At 42.0% G+C, this 17,833-nt stretch overlaps 2 protein-coding genes across 3 annotated transcripts; both read left to right on the top strand.

Annotated features, from left to right (window-relative positions):
* The first annotated feature begins 995 nt into the window (after nucleotides 1-995).
* Nucleotides 996-2,191, top strand: LOC133022648 (uncharacterized). The gene is made up of 3 exons (XM_061089502.1): nucleotides 996-1,153; nucleotides 1,457-1,632; nucleotides 1,795-2,191. The coding sequence occupies exons 1-3, from the start codon at nucleotides 1,037-1,039 to the stop codon at nucleotides 2,093-2,095; spliced, it is 594 nt and encodes a 197-aa protein (XP_060945485.1). The 5' UTR covers nucleotides 996-1,036; the 3' UTR covers nucleotides 2,096-2,191.
* A 751-nt stretch (nucleotides 2,192-2,942) lies between these two features.
* Nucleotides 2,943-14,545, top strand: clcn7 (chloride channel 7). Of its 2 annotated transcripts, XM_061089491.1 has the most exons (25): nucleotides 2,943-3,070; nucleotides 4,735-4,812; nucleotides 6,075-6,140; nucleotides 6,403-6,468; nucleotides 6,585-6,717; nucleotides 6,909-7,018; nucleotides 7,468-7,548; nucleotides 7,665-7,727; nucleotides 7,846-7,929; nucleotides 8,061-8,154; nucleotides 8,628-8,692; nucleotides 8,779-8,895; nucleotides 8,986-9,040; nucleotides 9,195-9,255; nucleotides 9,642-9,783; nucleotides 10,360-10,453; nucleotides 10,633-10,805; nucleotides 11,154-11,205; nucleotides 11,315-11,442; nucleotides 11,548-11,633; nucleotides 11,719-11,851; nucleotides 12,546-12,605; nucleotides 12,683-12,859; nucleotides 12,960-13,040; nucleotides 13,170-14,545. In XM_061089491.1, exons 1-25 carry the CDS (start codon nucleotides 2,954-2,956, stop codon nucleotides 13,254-13,256), a joined length of 2,403 nt encoding a protein of 800 aa, XP_060945474.1. In that variant the 5' UTR covers nucleotides 2,943-2,953; the 3' UTR covers nucleotides 13,257-14,545. The 2 variants fall into 2 exon arrangements, with proteins under 2 accessions (XP_060945474.1, XP_060945475.1); XM_061089492.1 differs by lacking the exon at nucleotides 4,735-4,812.
* The last annotated feature ends 3,288 nt before the right edge of the window (nucleotides 14,546-17,833 follow it).

Raw genomic sequence — 17,833 nt, 5'->3', positions numbered from 1 at the left:
GTTTTCCAGGCTGACACAGACACCGAGGGAAACCTGACCAGTCAAGTGCTCATAGTGAAAATGAAACAGGAAACTGGAAACAGTAGACTTTGAATTTGATTTCATGAGGTTTTTACATTTTTCTTTTCTCGTCTTTTTTAATGAATGAAAACGTATTAACGCATTTAATCTGCCCAGTATAGCTGGGTAGAGTTTTAGTAGCTTTTGCCTCAAATTGATTTAAAACAAAATATTTCGCCTTTGCTCCTGTATCTGTTTGATTGTGTTCTTAATGTAATCTCAATAATTGATGTACTCTGCCAAGGAGGATTTGTTTTGAGAGGGCAAGTGAAATTCTTGGTGTAATTCATTCATGTAAAACACATCAAATCACTTTATAAAGTCCAGTGTTGCAACCCAGTCATGGAGAGAAAGCAGAAGAGGGATGGACAGCATGCATTCCTGGATTGGGCCATTCAGGGGGAAAGCAGAAGAAGAAGAAGAAGAAGAAGAAGAAGTGGAAGAACGAGAAGACTCCCATATCCCCTGCCTGGTCAGCCAGGGGAGGGAAGAGGAAAGTACAGGCTGCAATCATCATGAGATTTACTGCTACATTACAACATCACAAAAATAAAAGCCCACATTTATTGAATCGAAGGAAGTTATTTATCAGACTGGGGAGGTCATTTAATATGTCAAAACTTTATCAGTACAATGTGGTTTTGCGGTAGAGGACTAACATAACAGACCCACAACGGTCACTTTCAGTCTTACTTCCCTAGAAAGAGTTTAGCTTTCAGTGTTCTACAGTTTGATCGACAATAAGCTGGTGGATGTTTTAAACTGTTTACTCTTTTTATTCATGCGTGCAGAAGAGAGAGAGAGAGAGAGAGGGATAAACAGAGATAGATTAGCGTTTCCTCCCCCGCTCCCCAATGATGTAATGGAAAAATCTGCTTCCAATCCGTGGGTGTTCATAATGTAAACATTTATTTCTCTCTCCCATTTGTCCTTAGCCCTGAGCACTGAGCAGCATTTATCCCAGCTCCACTCTACCATGAGCAGCCTCGACCCCAGCCGCTGGACCCTGGTCCTGGTTCTCCTGCTGCAGCTTCAGTCTGTGAGGGTGCAGCAATTCGATGTGGCCCAGAGGCTGCAATGGCTCAACGGACAGGTTTGATAGAATCTGAATAAATATGTCTTTTCATTGACTCATTTACTCTCAGAAAAGTATGTGAATTATCTTTGACAATGACTAATTGGTAATAGTGTTTTTTATCATATATCTGTCACATAGTCGTACATTAAACTCCTCCGTGATTCTGTACTGTCGATATCATTTTGAAAGTATCGTGGGCTGCAGGAAAAATTGTTGTTTGGTCCAACAAGTTTTTTTTCAATCTGGAGATTTTAATTAGTCAAGCAATTAATAAACAGCTGTTGAGACCCTTCTGAAAACCTGTTTTCTGTGTAATAGTTTCAACAGTTCCAGGCATTGACAAATACCCGTTTGGACACGTTGGCCGTGAACCAGAAGAGGAACTATGCTCAAAGGGTGGATAATGTTCAGGGCCTAACTTTCCAATACAACCAATTGTCACAGGACCTCATGCAGCTGGAGCAGAGCACAGCACAGGAGATACTGGGTCTCAGGTTAGTTGGAGAATACACTGTGGGCCCTGTTGAAAAAACGATTTTGCCCAAGTCAAAATGTAATATATGATAAAAAATATATTTGGTATTATTGGGGGAATTGTTATTGACAAGTAATGCATTAATTTAACTCAAATATTCTCCTGATGCTTATCATCCCAGGAGGTGGAGCACCAAGCTTGAGGAGAAGAGCAATCAGATAGAGGCTCGTATGGTTTTGTTGGAGAGGCACCTGAGGGAGACTCGCCGACTGACCCAGGAAAAGAAGCCTGATCTTGGTCAGGATTTGCCCAGCCTTACCCTGGAGCTTCAGAGCCATGAGGGCCGGCTGGCTGCTGTCCAAGCCCAGCACGATGAGCTGCTGTTGGGGCTGAAAGGGTTGAAGGAATCCCTGAATATCCAGGCGCTGCGTTTGACCCAAGTGGAGGGAGGAGGAAACGTGTCTCGCTCAGATTCACTGTAGCAGGGGCAAAGCTGTTTGTTGTATGACAGACGACAGATGCGGCATCTGTATGTATTTTATTATATATAAACTGTATATGAATAAACTTTAATGTCATTTTTTCGTCTTTCGTTGCATATTTTCAAAAGTCCTATTACAATTGCATATTATACTCCCTACACCTTTGGCAACTTTGCAGTTTCTATATTTGCACGTGTTGGGACTTTTTGCAGCGCACGTGTTGGCCACCGTAGTTTATTATTATTGTATGATTATTATAGTTATTATTATTAATCAAAACAACTCAAATCAAATCAAACTTTATTGTCACATGCACCAAATAACTTAGCGTCATCAGAGCAGTGAAATTCTCATGACCAGGCAGGCAACATCTACCTAGTACAAGAGGGAAATAACATATAACATATAACATAGTAACATATAACATATAACCTAGTAATGTATAACATATAACATATAACATATAACATATAACATATAACATATAACATATAACATATAACATAGTACATAGTACATTGTACATAGTACAACAATTTAAATTTAAATGAAGGGCTAGCAGCAGTTTATATGTTTATTATTATTACTTTTACACAAGCAGATGACCTGCACACGTCTTCCACCTCTGCAAGCTGCCACATATATCTTTCGGTTTCAACAGCACCACAAAACAAAAACTACAAGTCCCACAATCCAACGGGCTTCGCCTCACACTTAATTTTGTCCGCTCCTCGCTCGCCGTACAAAGCGTCACGAGTTGCAGGAGTGACTGATCAGCTGGAGGAGGATAACAACAGAAGCAGAAGCAGCGGGACATTAATGAAGTGAACTCCTTGGGTGGGGGGGCGGGCCGCCATCATGGCCAACATCACCAAGAAAGTGTCGTGGTCCAGCCGGGCCGACGAGTCCGGGGCCACCGGGGAGAGAACCCCGCTGCTCAACGGCTCCGAGCCGCAGAGCTCCAGCTCCAGACAGGTACAGCTAGCAAAGCGGCTAACGGCTAACAGGTGTTTCCCCCCCTCCTCCAGATGCTGCCTCCCCCCCATCGTTAGGTCATCAGTGTGTGTTTCTTGTGTATTTTCACGTGTGCAGCCGCGAAGCAGACGCAACGTTTTGCTTTGCGTGAGGCCGGAAAGTGTCTGAAATGAGAGTGTGTGAGTTGTGAGTTCAATTACTGACCTGATGCAACTGTTCTGATTCTGTTATATCTGTAAATGATGAGGTCACAGGAAGCTGGTTCCTCTCCCAGCTTGTCACAGGGACTTGATTCAGACAGGAGAAGTCTCATAGTAAAGAAATGTGTTTCTAATCCTGTTCTAGTTAGAGTTCTGATGAGTTAAAGGTTCAGTGTGTAGAATGTAGGGACACCTAGTGGTGGAGTTGCACATTGCAGCTGTTTAGTTTGTCCAGTCTGGGCTACTGTAAACAAAAAAACATGGCCGCCTCCGTAGAGAGGATCCTCTCCAAATGTAAATATAAGTATTTAAAACATAAAGGGCCCATTCTAGGGTAAAGAAAACAACAATTTGTACAATTTTAGATGAAACACACTAGTAAAACATCACAAGGATTATTTGATATATCATTTTGGACAATAGATCCCTTTTTCACCTAAATCTTACAAACTGAACCTTTAAAATGATACATCAAGTATAGCTGGGCAAAAATTATATCAAGATAAAACTTTCATATCAGCTGATATTTATCACGATTAATGTCACGTTGCTATTATCTCTTTAAAATTTAAAGAATTTGGGGTTTTAAACTCTTATTTATGTGCAGGGAATGACAAACATGTGATAAACATTTTACAGCTGTGAAGTACATCCATTATGTGACTGTGACCTGCACATTGCACAAGAGTTATATTGATAGAATTTGAACTTTTCTTATATTGCTTTTGATTTAAAATTGCATTGCGATGATTGGCTTTTTGTGTAGCATGCAGCCCTGGTGTCAATCACTGACAGCATATTGTTAGACAGCCGACTGCAGCCTGAACCAAGCTGTTGGGCAATAAATAGAAAACTACTGGAAAATGCAACTTCCTTTTCTTCCTGTAAGTGCAGCCGTGATTAGTCAGTTACTCCCCAAAAGCATCGGGACCCAAACTAACTTTATCTTAAAGTTAATTCAAGACAATACACTGCGTTGTCCGGCTTTCACAAGAAGAATTTGAAAAAACAACGTCATTTATAGCAAGCACAGTTGTTTTTTTGTGTTGTTTCTGAAAATATGTATGCTTTTAATTCATATCTTTTCCCTTAGCACCTTTCACAAATATCTCACCCACGACATAACATTTAAATGTATTAAAAAGAGTACATGGACTGTATATTAACCATTCAAAGGGATTTACAGTTCAAGCAGAACTCACACATTCACACACATTCATGCAGCTCTACTTTATGCTGAGTTAATTCAATCACACACCATTCACACACTGTCGGCAGCCATCAGGGGAAACTCGGGGTGCAGTATCTTGCCCGAGAGATCGAACCACCGACTTTCTGTGTTGTGGACGACCCGCTCTGAGCCACAGTTGCCCTTCCTCCGGGCATTCTAGTACACAAGTGATCATAAGAGTGTTGCATCCATACATCCATATGTTTATTTGTGTTGCTGTCTCTGGTGTCCAGCCGTCGGAAGGGGGCAGTGTATTTCAGATAGGCAGACTCAGCACAGTGGATTTGGAGGAGGAGATAACGTCCGACGAGGTAAAGTCCGTGTTCGAAACCGTCACCGCTCTCTTGTCGTCCATCTGTGTCTGTCGTTCCCATAGATCCACGACCCATCGAGACCCTTAGCAGCCACTTCGCTTTCAACCTGTAGAAATGTAGTTAGTTCATCCACCTGTAACAATTGAAACCTCACCTGTCTACCAACCACTTTGAAAACCCATCTGCCATCTTAAAATGACATATTAAACAACTAGCGACCCGTGGGTGTACATTTATAGTTGATAAAATATTATTTGGCCTCACACATCTGTTTATGTGTGTGTCTGGCTGATTGTGTGTACTCATGCAGCCTCAGGGCCTGATTTAGAAGGTACAACTTCCCATAGAGTTGAGGGGTAGGACCATAGCATTCCTAATATAGGTTAACGTATTTAATTTAAGATCACTAGCTTCCTTATAACTGTGGGAAAGCTGCCTGATAATGGTCCAAACGAACACAGCAACAGTTGACTCATCTGTCTGTCCGTTTCCACTGTGGTTCTTTGCCTGTGATGGAAACAGATGAAGTTAAGCGTGACGAAGAAGGCACATTATTTAAAATTGTGAAAATATGAAGCCGAAGACTTTTAAATATGTTTGCATTACTCCCGTAAACTCCTATAAGTCAGTGTGTCAGACGCGTTCTCTTTGATCGAACAAAGAACTGAAAGTCGCGGCTTCAGGCTCCTATCAGTTGCAACCCAGTACAGGGCCGCATGACTAATACCTAGTTACATAGTTCAGAGGATGGAGAGAAATGGCTCCGTGACAGATGAGGTATGTCACGACATGCATGTGATCTGTCTGATTGTTGTTTGCTGTGTGCACGTCGGTTACCTCAGTTGCTCCAGTTACTGCTGGTTGTGCGACAGTGATACTACTGCATGTTGGTAATTGACTGTAGCCGGCCTGTTTGCATGTGTTGATCAGTTTTGCACGAGTACAACAATCTGCTCTAACAAGAACTCATTCTTTCCAACACATAGATTTAATATTCCTGTATTAAGTGTTCCCCCTCTTGCGCATGCTTTCTTGTCCGTGTTAACAGTATGTAAAGTTTAATTCTGTCAAACTTTTCATTTCTTTGTCTACTGAGATGACTTTTAAGTGTCAAAACATCTTCCTGATTCGTGAATTGCTGCTTTTCACCACTGTTCAAAAATCCAGTAACTTAGTTCCCGCCTCCTTGTCGTCTCTCACCAGGTCAGAATTCAGTGTTTGTGTCGTGACCTTTTTGTTTTTTATTTTGTATCCTGCAGGAGTCTCTAAGAGGGCGGCCCAAAGAGATCCCTCACACCGAGAAGCTACTGTCTCTTAAATATGAGGTAAACAGAGAGCTGATGATTAGATGAATACATGTACATATAGATACCATTCATGGTAAAATACTATTCAGGCCATGAAACCCAAACCAAATCAACACACAGGACATTAATCTCATTAAAAATTCTGGAAACTGGCAGCAGTTGATATAATCTGCTTTGCATTACGTCAGATTTGCCACATTTTCAGGATCCAGGTTTATCGTGAATCATTTAAAAACATGTGTAAACATCATGGTCATTTTCTGTGTTTTTGTTATTCCAGAGTCTGGACTATGATAACATTGAAAACCAGCTGTTTCTGGAGGAGGAGAGAAGGATGAGTTACATGGTGAGTTGGGTGAATCAAAACCGCCTGAAATTATGATGCATTACCTCAATTCTGCAGTGCTCGTTCTTTTATCTGCTCCAGTTTTGCTCCATCTCTTCATGCTCTTGCGTCCTCAGAATTTCCGGTGTCTGGAGATCAGTCGCTGGGTGGTCTGCGGCCTCATCGGCTTCCTCACCGGCCTCATCGCCTGTTTCATAGACATTGCAGTGGAGCAGCTGGCCGGGATCAAATACCAAGTGGTCAAAACAAGTATCCTCAAAATGTGTTCATGACACACTTGACTATTAGCAACATACGACTGAGCTCTACTGGGCTCGCTAAGTCATAATATATCTTGTTAAAACAACATGTTTTAATAACAGTTAGAATCCATCGTCGTGGTCTGTACTCTCATTCACCTGCTGTGACCCAGAGTCGTTCCTTGACCTCTAACCACACAGACATCGAGAAGTTCACAGAGGCAGGCGGCCTGTCCATCTCCCTCCTGCTCTGGGCCTTCCTCAACTCTGCCATCGTCATGCTGGGGGCCATCATGGTTGCGTTTTTTGAGGTAAGACTGAAAAAGGGAAATAATTTGACATTTTGGTTATTATCGTTACTTCGTAGACACGGTTCCTATTTTCATGTGCTTTTTTTCTTCCTCTTTTTGTTTCATTGAGTAGTTTTCGAGTGTGAGAAAGTATTTGTATTAAAATGTACATGTCTCAGTCTAAACTGAGGAAGTGAAAATTAACAATGTGTAATGTGTGATAATTCTTTATTCCTGCCTAATCGTCTAATAAGCCACAGTTTGTGAGCTTGTGATCAGGGACATTATAACATTGTTGTTCCTCCCTCCAGTCTGAAGTTGCTCAATTGTGTTTTTTTTTTTTATAATTCCCAGACATTTGCAAAGCCAGCTTGCTATGTCGAGGTCAAAAATACCCACCTATGATATAACTAACCTCTTTCACTCTGACTACCCCTTCCTCCTCTCACGTTTTCCTCTGTGTGATCCAGCCCATAGCGGCAGGAAGTGGTATACCCCAGATAAAATGTTACCTGAACGGCATCAAGATTCCCAGGGTGGTACGACTCAAGGTACGCACACAAACACACAAGAGACCTTGTAATAAATGGACTTGAAACAATACTTGTAATTTGTTTTATTGGATAGACCTTCATATCCTTATGTTTTGTGTGTTTGTCCTTGACAGACACTGGTGGTGAAAGTCTGCGGAGTTATTTGTTCTGTGGTTGGCGGCCTCGCTGTCGGAAAGGTGAAAATTTGACATTACATCTGTGTCATTTGGGTCAATTGTGACGTTTTTGATATTTTAATGCCTCCTGAGAATTAATTTTAATATGTGTCTTATTTGTTTACCCACAATTCCTCAGGAAGGGCCCATGATTCATTCTGGTGCTGTTGTAGCTGCAGGCGTCTCCCAGGGCAGGAGTACATCTCTAAAGAGAGACTTCAAGGTCAGTGTGTGTGCTGGGATATTTTTCTTTTCTGTGTCATCAGCTGACAAACAACATTTCCCCCCATTTAAAATATTACAGATGATTACTGAGTAATTTGAAATATGAATTGTTGGTTTGTGTGTTTGCAGATCTTTGAATACTTCCGGAGAGACACAGAAAAAAGGGACTTTGTTTCTGCCGGAGCTGCCGCCGGAGTTTCAGCTGCCTTCGGGGCACCAGTCGGTAAAAATGCAGCTGACTCAGGAGCATAGTATTAACACATGCTTTATTAGGAATCTGTGTGAATTATGTGGGCGGTTTTCAATTAGAAAAGAAAAAACTGTTGTTGGTGAAAAGAAAAGACTTCTAGTACAGAATCTGCCGAGTGAAAGAGAAGTTCTTGTGTGAGAAATCGGCATTTCGTGCCACTTGTGGGTCCGTGCACAACCACAGCCGAAACTATGTGGTCAGACTGTCTGCGTGCACAGTAACAACTTAACGGATGACAAGAATTCTCATGTTATCACAAGACGTGTGCAAAAACAATATTTGGTTTATTATGAAACTGTGGCAGGACAAATGAGGATATGGCCGGGTGCCAAAGTCTTGATAATTGATGGGAAACATTGATTCAGCATTAGCCTCTGTGGTGGTTTGTGTCCTCTGAGTGCCCCCTTACTAGTTTCCATTATGATTTTTGTTTCATTGGTCAATAGGTGGCGTTCTGTTCTCTCTGGAGGAGGGAGCTTCCTTCTGGAACCAGATGCTGACATGGAGGATAGTAAGTGCATCTGTATTTCAAACCCATGATAAATGATTGGATGTTGTTTTTATTTCATGCCTAACATGAACCTTTCTCTTCCGCAGTTTTTTGCCTCCATGATTTCCACCTTCACCCTGAACTTCTTCCTCAGCATCTATCACAACAAAACTGGAGACCTTTCCAGCCCTGGTCTCATTAACTTTGGTCGCTTTCAGGGTGATGTAAGGAACTTGTATTGTAAATCATGGTTTTTCTTCCAGCTCTGGGTTGTTATGTAAAAAGTTGACATTGTATTTTATGTTCTTTGTCAGAGTGTGGCCTATTATCTCTATGAGATTCCATTGTTCATCGTCATGGGAGCTATAGGTAAAAACACCTTTTTGTTTTTGGAAGTATGTTTGATTCTTTGTCGGGAGACGTTAGTGTAAATATATGAAATATTGACATTTGCCAAACAACCAACATGCTTTTCAAGTTCAAAATCTAAAGGTGTTTTTATTTTCCTCCCTCTCCTGTGCAGGTGGTTTGCTCGGAGCTCTGTTCAATATCCTCAACTACTGGTTGACCATCTTCAGGATCCGGTAAGAGAGCTTAAAAGTATAAAAATAAATTGTAATTCCCCTGTCAATTGTGTTGCATTTGTGGTGTGCCAACAAAAACAACACACAGCAGCCTGAAGGCTTTGCTGCTAACAAGACGGGTGCAAGATGAGGAAGTGTTTAAGTGAGCAATGAAAACCGTTTCTCGGAATATCAACATCGCGTGATTGATGGGTTTAAAAATAGTCACATTGTGAGAACAGGTACATTCACTGAACTGGAATTTGAACTTGAAGACAAATGTCTTAACTGTGTGGTCATGGTTATGTGCTGTGTAGCAAGTTTTACAAGTTTAAATGTATAGACTGACTGGTGACTCTGCTGATTAAGTTGACAGTTGTGTGTGTGCGTGTGTGTGTGTGTTTTAGGTACGTCCATCGCCCTTGTTTGCAAGTGATGGAGGCCATGTTGGTTGCTGCGGTGACCGCGGCCGTGTCATTCACTATGATCTACTTCTCCAACGACTGTCAGCCTCTGGGGCCAGAGCACAATGAGGAGTACCCACTGCAGGTACACACACACACACACACACACACACACACACACACACACACACTCACACAAATTCACACTCACACATCTCTGACATGTGTTTTCACCTTTTTTTTTACAATAGTCTCTTATCTTCTTCTCTAGATGGAGACAATGATCTATAATCATGGTGAAAATAGGAAAATGGCAGTTACGTGCTCAGGCACAATCATGCATTATACTAGTTGTCAGTGAACTATATGTTTAATGTGCATGTTTTGGCAAAGTAGACCATCACAAGTGCAGATTCAGATCAGATACACCCTTCTCAGTGAATCTTGTTACTTCCTCTTTGTGTTTTATTTACCAGACAGTCCAGTTTGAGTTCAATGAGCTTCTCCAGCTGTAGTGAGGAGTAGACTATTTGTCGTTTTTTTGTCCCCAGTGGATGAAACCTAAACAGTTTGACATTGTTATTCTGAGGGAAATATCTTGGCTACAGGATGTTTGCAATTCGGTTCAGATCGACGTCCATAATCAAAGCCTCACAGAGCTTAGAGCAATGATGTTGACTCTGGTCCAAATACCATGTTGTGTCCCTCTCTCTTGTTCTAGTTGTTCTGTGCAGATGGAGAGTACAACTCCATGGCAACAGCCTTCTTCAACACTCCTGAGAGAAGTGTCCGCAGTCTCTTTCACAACCAGCCAGGTAAAGATGTGCTAAAGTAAAGGAAGCAGGCTAAACTAGTCCATTACAAGCACGTGTTTGTTTTTCACTGTAACTGTGTTCATGTGCAGGGAAGCATGACTGGATTGATTGAAGCCTGAAACACTGTTTTGTTATATTGCTTATCATTCTCTTACGTAACTTTTTTATTTCTTTTACAGGAAGCTACAATCCTTTGACTCTGGGCTTGTTCACTCTGACCTATTTCTTCTTGGCGTGTTGGACATACGGCCTGGCAGTGTCGGCCGGCGTTTTCATCCCGTCTCTGCTCATCGGAGCCGCCTGGGGGAGACTGTTTGGAATCCTGCTGGCCTCCATTCCCTCCAACGGATCGGTCAGTGTAGTACTAGACCACATCTTTCAGTTCCTGTATTGAACCGGGGCTGAATAAGGAAGTCATAGCTTAGAATTTACCTGCCGCCTTTTCATGCTCTGTAATCTTCTTCTTTATCAGAAAAACAGTTTAGAAAACTTCATTTTAACCTCCCCTTTATGAAACTGAAAAGGAATCTATTTCAAAGTACGAGAACTGTATTACAGTATCTCAGTAATCATAATACAAACAGGAAATGTATACGTGTATGTGAAATAGATTTCAAGTTTCAAGATAAAAAATGGAAGAGTCAATGTCTTCCTCACGAACTGAACTATTGTTCCAAATGCTGTGTTTGTGTTTTGTTAGATCTGGGCGGACCCGGGTAAATACGCCTTAATTGGAGCTGCAGCTCAGTTAGGTGAGTGATCATATGTAAATACTGAGAAACTACACATTTAGAAATCTTTATATTCCATACTTCTATATATTTGTTTAAATTTTCTAATCTAACGCACTTCTCTCCTCAGGCGGCATCGTGAGAATGACTCTCAGTCTGACTGTCATCATGGTGGAGGCTACGGGAAATGTCACATACGGCCTTCCCATCATGCTCGTCCTCATGACCGCCAAGATAGTAGGAGATTATTTTGTGGAGGTGAGTAAAGCGGATGGCATCAGCGCGTCTGATCCAACATGACAGTTTGTTTCTTTTATGAATTGAGACAGGGGAAGGTTCTGTAACCTGTCTGTTCCTGTTTAGGGTCTGTACGACATCCACATTAAGCTGCAGAGTGTTCCCTTCCTTCACTGGGATGCTCCTGCTACGTCCCACTGGCTGACGGCGAGGTGAGCTCCCGTCCGATTGGTTCATGTGCTCGTAAGGTTTCAGTCATTCTCCTTCGTTTCACCACCTCTTGTATCCCCCATCCAGGGAGGTGATGAGTGCTCCAGTTACCTGTTTGAACAGGATAGAGAAGGTGGGAACCATCGTGGACACCCTGAGCAACACGTCCACCAATCACAACGGCTTCCCCGTCGTCGTGCAGGTTTCTGGTACTGATGAGGTACGATCATTGTTTTTGAAATTCACTTAAAGGACTAATGAAGAAGACAATATCTGACGCCCTGTTCACACGAATTGATTTCCTCGTCCAATATTACATTCCTTCTCTGGTATTTGATGGATTATTGAGTTTATCGCCACCTACTGGCCCGGCATTAAGTGGTTCTGTTCTCTCGAGATATTTTGTAAAATGAAGGTTCCATGGACAGATATTTATTTGGAGATACTTTTACTTATATAAACACAATCTGTGATATTCAAGCCTGGCAAAGATCTTTTTACAACACAATATATATCAGAACTGGTGTCTGTGGGGACATTATTGGACGGTACACCGGTGAAGATGTGTCTTCTGTCAGGCATCAGTGATTCTACTCCACAGGAATCCTTAGCTTGGTTATTAACAGCTCCAGCTCCAACCGGCAGTGATGTAAACATGACACCAAATCAACCAAATTATAGAAAGAGGCGGAGAGTGATTATAACCCAACACCACCACCTCCTCTATGAAAACATGGAGATGGTTCTCTCCAGGTTTGAGGAAGTTAGATTGTCTGCTGCTGCTCACTTCCTCCTCATGCTGAGTCCACTACCAAGTTTCTATTCTGTAGGAAAGTCCAACAATTTAAAATGAGCGCAGCAAAGAAACATTTGGCCCACAGTCAAACCGTCATTTGCTCTTCTCTCCTGATCAGCCAGCCAAGCTCTGCGGGCTCATCCTCCGTTCTCAGCTCATCGTTCTCCTCAAGCACAAGGTAATCATCTCAACAGGAAGTGTAACTGATATTTTATATAGGATCCCTCCCTGAGTTCTCCTGTGCTGTCCCGGCAGGTGTTTGTGGAGTTGGCCCGGTCCCGGCTGACCCACAGGAAGCTCCAGCTGAAGGACTTCAGGGACGCCTACCCCCGCTTCCCCCCGATCCAGAGCATCCACGTGTCCCAGGACGAGAGGGAGTGTATGATGGACCTCACAGAGTTTATGAACGCAACACCCTACACAGTACCACAGGTAAGACATCCTCAATTTTACTGCCTGAAATCTTTTTTTTCCAGGTTTAAAATATTCAAAAACCAAATTTCCGGTCTCACTTTGTTTTTTGTTTTCTCAGGAAACGTCTCTGCCTCGTGTGTTTAAGTTGTTCAGAGCCCTGGGACTCAGACACCTGGTGGTGGCCGATGATGAAAACAGGGTAAGAGTGTTTCTGTGTGCCAGTCTGTTCTTAAATGTGTTGTTACAGTTACTGAGTTAAACTTTACTCTTCTGTATGTTCAATGATCACATCCTTGTCCCCCTGCGTTTGGTTTGTGACCCTGTGCAGGTGGTGGGACTGGTGACAAGGAAAGACTTGGCCAGATATCACCTCGGCAAACACGGCCTAGAGGAACTTCAGCTGGCCCAGACATAATACACACACACACACCCACACAAACACACACACGAACACACCCATGAACTGTTACCACCTGATGCCTGAAGCTGTTGAGCACCAGCTATGCAGAGAACATCTCTGAGGGCAAAGAGATCACTTACATTCTTTGATGCCGAAGTGGTCGCCATGAGAACACAAGGGGAGTTCCTCTGTGAAAGCAAAGAAGATTCATAAGGTTGCATTGACCAGATTAAAGACATTTTACCAACAGAGTCAAATAGATCACATCAACAATAATAAACCAAACAGTTAATCATAATAGTAAACGATAATAATGGCAATAAATTTGAGCAACACCAGGTGAAGGAAGTCTGTTTCATCTCAGTTAACTGGTAAATGGAAAACCTTGTGTTCTCTGTGTTCTTACTCCTCAACATCACAAACATCTGAATGTTCGACCGCTCATGAAGTAATATTGTTCTGGAACAGTGATACCTAAACATTCGTTTATTATATATTTTAAATGATTTACACGTGTCTTGCCGTTGAACTGAGCAGGACATTGAAACTGGTTTGCTTTGAAAACCTGATTTGAGCGAGCGTCCACGTCCCCATTTGAGGTTTTTTCTTGGACAATGTTTGCAAATTTAGTATTTTCCAATTCCTTTGTGTAGTTTTGCACTGAAAAAAAAAATGTTATTTATTGTTGACGTTGAATGCTTGTTTTATTTTTTAAGTTTGGAAGAATGTTTAGAATTTACATCACAGAAGGGAGAGGAGACGCTTGTCTGATTGGCTAAATGAAACAGTTACGAAGAGATGGTTCTGTTATTAAATGTGGATCCTCCTCGTTCTTCTTCACTAAGCTCACACAAATATCAAATGATATGTGTATTATTGATGGTACAATTCGATTGGTACGAAAACGTTTTTTTTTTGTCTCCAACAAATGTTTGCACCTCCTACTGAAAAATTGTATTGGCAAAAAAATACTTTCAAGTGTCCCTCATGAAGATCTGCATATCTATGAATGTAAAACTTTGTTTACCACACATCTTCGTTTTGAACTCATCAATTAATCCTTGCGTTACCTGGTCAGTGTACGGCACAGATATTCTGATTTCTAATTATTTTATCAATTTGTGCGTCCAACATTTCAACTGCCAGTGTTTTTTGCGTTTCCCTCCATCCCTGTCACACTTTCATTTCCTTTGTTGTCTTTTTCTTTTTCTTGTTCCTGACTTTAGTCTTTTGACTATGCTCTATTTTATAACCACTGGATAAGCCTTTTGTGAATTAATAAAGTTGAAATTTATCTATTGTTATACGAGTTTTGTGTCTTGGAAGTGTCAGACCTTTAATTTCCACTCGCACACACCATTCCAAACTCTACAGCTCTTCTCTCCATTTCCACTAGGTGTCAGTAAAAGTCTAGTCACTGTTTTTAACTGTATGATATCTTGTGTGTCAAGTGTTTTTTTCCCCTTTTACCAACCACACAGTCTGTTATATACATATTATATCTTATTAAGATATAATAATACACTATAAAAAAGGCTTTCTTTTCCATTCTATTATATGGAACCTGCAAGTGTAAAACATTTATGGGAACTTCTGTAGTAGTGTTGGGACAAACTTATATATATATATATATTTAAATAGATTTTGGATCAACAAGAATATAACAGCTCTGTCCACTCCACGCTGCACCGACACATTAGATTCCTTTATTACAGGCGTAGGCTGTGCTCATTATCAAAGCACAGCCTTAAAGTATAGGATCAAAGGCATCACGGCCATAAGGGCCTTAAATATGACTAATATCTGAAAGCAATATCAAAAATCGGTTAATGGCGGTACGCACTTTGATGTTGGTTGCAACCTGAGAAAAGCTGAAAACATTCTTGCAGGGTATTGTTGAGTGAGCCCGAACCACAAGATGTCTGCGCTTGAACTAGATTTGCTTCGGCGTGCCATGATCGAGGAAACAAAATCCTATTTGGTGAGTACGGCACAGTACGCCAAGACTGTGGCTGATTGTGATTCAAAAATTGCGGAGCTGGACAGGGCCGTTGCAGCAAAGGAGCGACACATCATTCAGCTTGAGGATCTCAGGCAGAAAGAAAGGGCCATCTATGAAAAGTCCCTCAGTCTGATGGAATTACACTTGATTGACGCCAACAGAATTCTTGCAATAGAGATGACGCACAATCAGAAGAATGCTCATGAGGTTAAGATGTCAGTCATTAAACTGGAGAACATTGACAGGGACGTCACAGAGAGAGGGACGCATTTGAACAAATGTAAACGATTCAGAGACATTTTGTTCAAGATGGCGTCTTTGATGCAGATAGAGGAAGACGCTTTCGTCCGGTTGCTAAACCAGTTCAGGGAGGAGGAGATGGACGTAAACGCCTCTGAGGAGCTAATGCAGCTGGTGAGAAATCTGTCCGACCAGAATCTGTTGCAGGTCCACGCCACAGAAAAAAGGAAGGAAATACTGGACGAGCGCCAGACCAATCTGAAGAGAATACAGGAGAAGGGAAAGGATCATATATACGATATGGAGTTGACCAGAATGGAGCTAATGATCACCAAAGACGAGGGGAGACTCTCCACACTCAAACGTCTGGTCGCATTCACTCCATCTTTATCTGTGGACGGCGACGATATGGAGTGGGATACTCTTAGCAGGAAGGTGACAGGAGTGTATGAGTCCTGCATGGGTAGGAATCATGTCTGCAACGCCACTGAAATGCTCTGTAAAATTGAGGGCCATATTTTGGTGCTGCTCGATCAACTGGAAAGCCTCCCTCAGGACGCACTGAAGACACTGAGGAGGCTCATCCTGGCTGACAGGGTCAAGAAGAACACCGAGGATAACCTGAAGTTTCAACAGCTGAGAGTTCTGGAAACGAAGCAGAGGCGTCTGAGAAGGATGATGAGTGGCGTCAAGAAGAGGACTGGAAGAAAGTTGATGGTAAGATCCAGGCTCCCAGACGATGGCAAAACCAAAGATGTGGAGGAGAGGCCGCAGACACCCGAGGAGATTGTTTGGGACAAAGAGACGGGCGAGAAGGAGGAGAAGTCTGCTGTGGCAGCCCTGTGGGAGGATTGGAGGTTGGCAAAGGCGGCGAAGGAGGCGAAACTGGCAGAGCAGCACAAGAAGCAGAAGGAGGAGCTTGCTGCACTGGCCCTCATCCCAACAAGGCGTTCGATCAGGGCAGGGTCTGGTTCCAAATCTGGTGCAGTGGCCTTTAAGACTCCCTCTGGCAATACCAAGCACCCACTGCCCAGACCACTTCCCAAAACTAAATTCACCAACAGCTCAAACAACGAGGGAACGATAATCCCACAACCTCAACAAACCTGCCAGGTGTGTTGTCCGTTTGTGGCGGCCAGCGGCAACGAGGCTAAGGGTGAAAAACCCCGGCTTGATCTCTCGACTCTGCTCAGATTGAGGAGACTAAATTAATCCATAATATTTATTGTATTGAGTATATTTCTTGAGGGTGTTTGATAAGGTTTTCTCCAGGTGTTGCAGTTTTCCCTAAGAAATGTATCATAATAATAAGTATATGCTCATATACGTTGATGGGAGCTGTAAAAATTGCTGACACAAACAAACCTGGGATAGTTAGTGATGCAAATGATGAATTATAATACATTGGACATGTGTAGAAACTAATGAGTGGACTATGTGAAGAGGGTCCTGATCAGCTAAAGCATTTCAATCGGTTGTAAACTGCCTCCTCAATGTTAGCAGATGGAACATGGGCCAAACTAAAAACTCACAGCACACTTGAAAACATTTTTCAAATTTGCATTAGCATTTTTACGTAGTTACCTGTGGTAGAAACCCTGAAAAATAAAGATCATGAGAGCAAGTTGGTCTTTTGAGAGTTTTGTTAAAGCCTTTTGTTAAAGACTTGACCGTGATAATGATATTTCAGAAAATGGATCAGAGGATATTCCATCTCTCTTCAGGGCAAGATGGCCCTGAGCTAAATAGCTAAATATATTTGGTAAAACACAATCATCTCATTCCTCCATCCCTCTAATACCATCCCTGGTTTTATTAAAAGACACCTTTGTATTTATTCATCATTGCCTCTGACTATCTTTACCTCATTGAATTATTACGCATTCCCTCTGAGAATTAGCATCGTGGTTTTCAGGCGGTTATGGATGAATGGCCTCTACACGACTCGGGTAATTCTGTCTACACTAAGCAGCCATTAATGACTCCCACCCAGTAAGCTGTCGAAAAAAACATTCAGACACTTTCCTTATACACACACACAGAGAAGGCAATTACCACAGCTCATGTCTCCACAGTTTAACAGAATAACTTCCCATGTCAATGCAGATTACATTTTCGAATCCGGGTGATATCAGTGCATGAATTTAAATTGAGTTGTGTTACTGTTTGATAATTGTTTGTCGTCACAAATAGCTGGAAAGTAAAAACATATAATTAAAAAGTTAATTCTGATTTGCTCGTATTCTTGATTGTTGTGTTACTGTCTCCAGATCCCCCTCGACCTGCCCAGGTAAAATACACAAATTCACAAATAATAACACCACGTTATCTAAAGTATCAGGACTTTTAA

The sequence above is a fragment of the Limanda limanda genome, chromosome 17 (genome assembly GCF_963576545.1).
Source record: "Limanda limanda chromosome 17, fLimLim1.1, whole genome shotgun sequence".
NCBI classification, from domain to species: Eukaryota; Metazoa; Chordata; class Actinopteri; order Pleuronectiformes; family Pleuronectidae; genus Limanda; species Limanda limanda.
Note: the sequence above shows the minus strand (reverse complement) of the source record. Positions and strands in the feature narration are given on the sequence as shown.

Bases quoted from the DNA above. Each gene is read 5' to 3' on its own strand.
- LOC133022648 (XM_061089502.1), top strand. From the start codon at position 1,037: ATGAGCAGCCTCGACCCCAGCCGCTGGACCCTGGTCCTGGTTCTCCTG. The intron at 1,154-1,456 runs GTTTGATAGAAT...TCTGTGTAATAG, and splicing joins TGCAATGGCTCAACGGACAG to TTTCAACAGTTCCAGGCATT. The intron at 1,633-1,794 runs GTTAGTTGGAGA...TTATCATCCCAG, and splicing joins CAGGAGATACTGGGTCTCAG to GAGGTGGAGCACCAAGCTTG.
- clcn7 (XM_061089491.1), top strand. From the start codon at position 2,954: ATGGCCAACATCACCAAGAAAGTGTCGTGGTCCAGCCGGGCCGACGAG. The intron at 8,693-8,778 runs GTAAGTGCATCT...TCTCTTCCGCAG, and splicing joins AGATGCTGACATGGAGGATA to TTTTTTGCCTCCATGATTTC. The intron at 12,606-12,682 runs GTAATCATCTCA...CTGTCCCGGCAG, and splicing joins TCGTTCTCCTCAAGCACAAG to GTGTTTGTGGAGTTGGCCCG.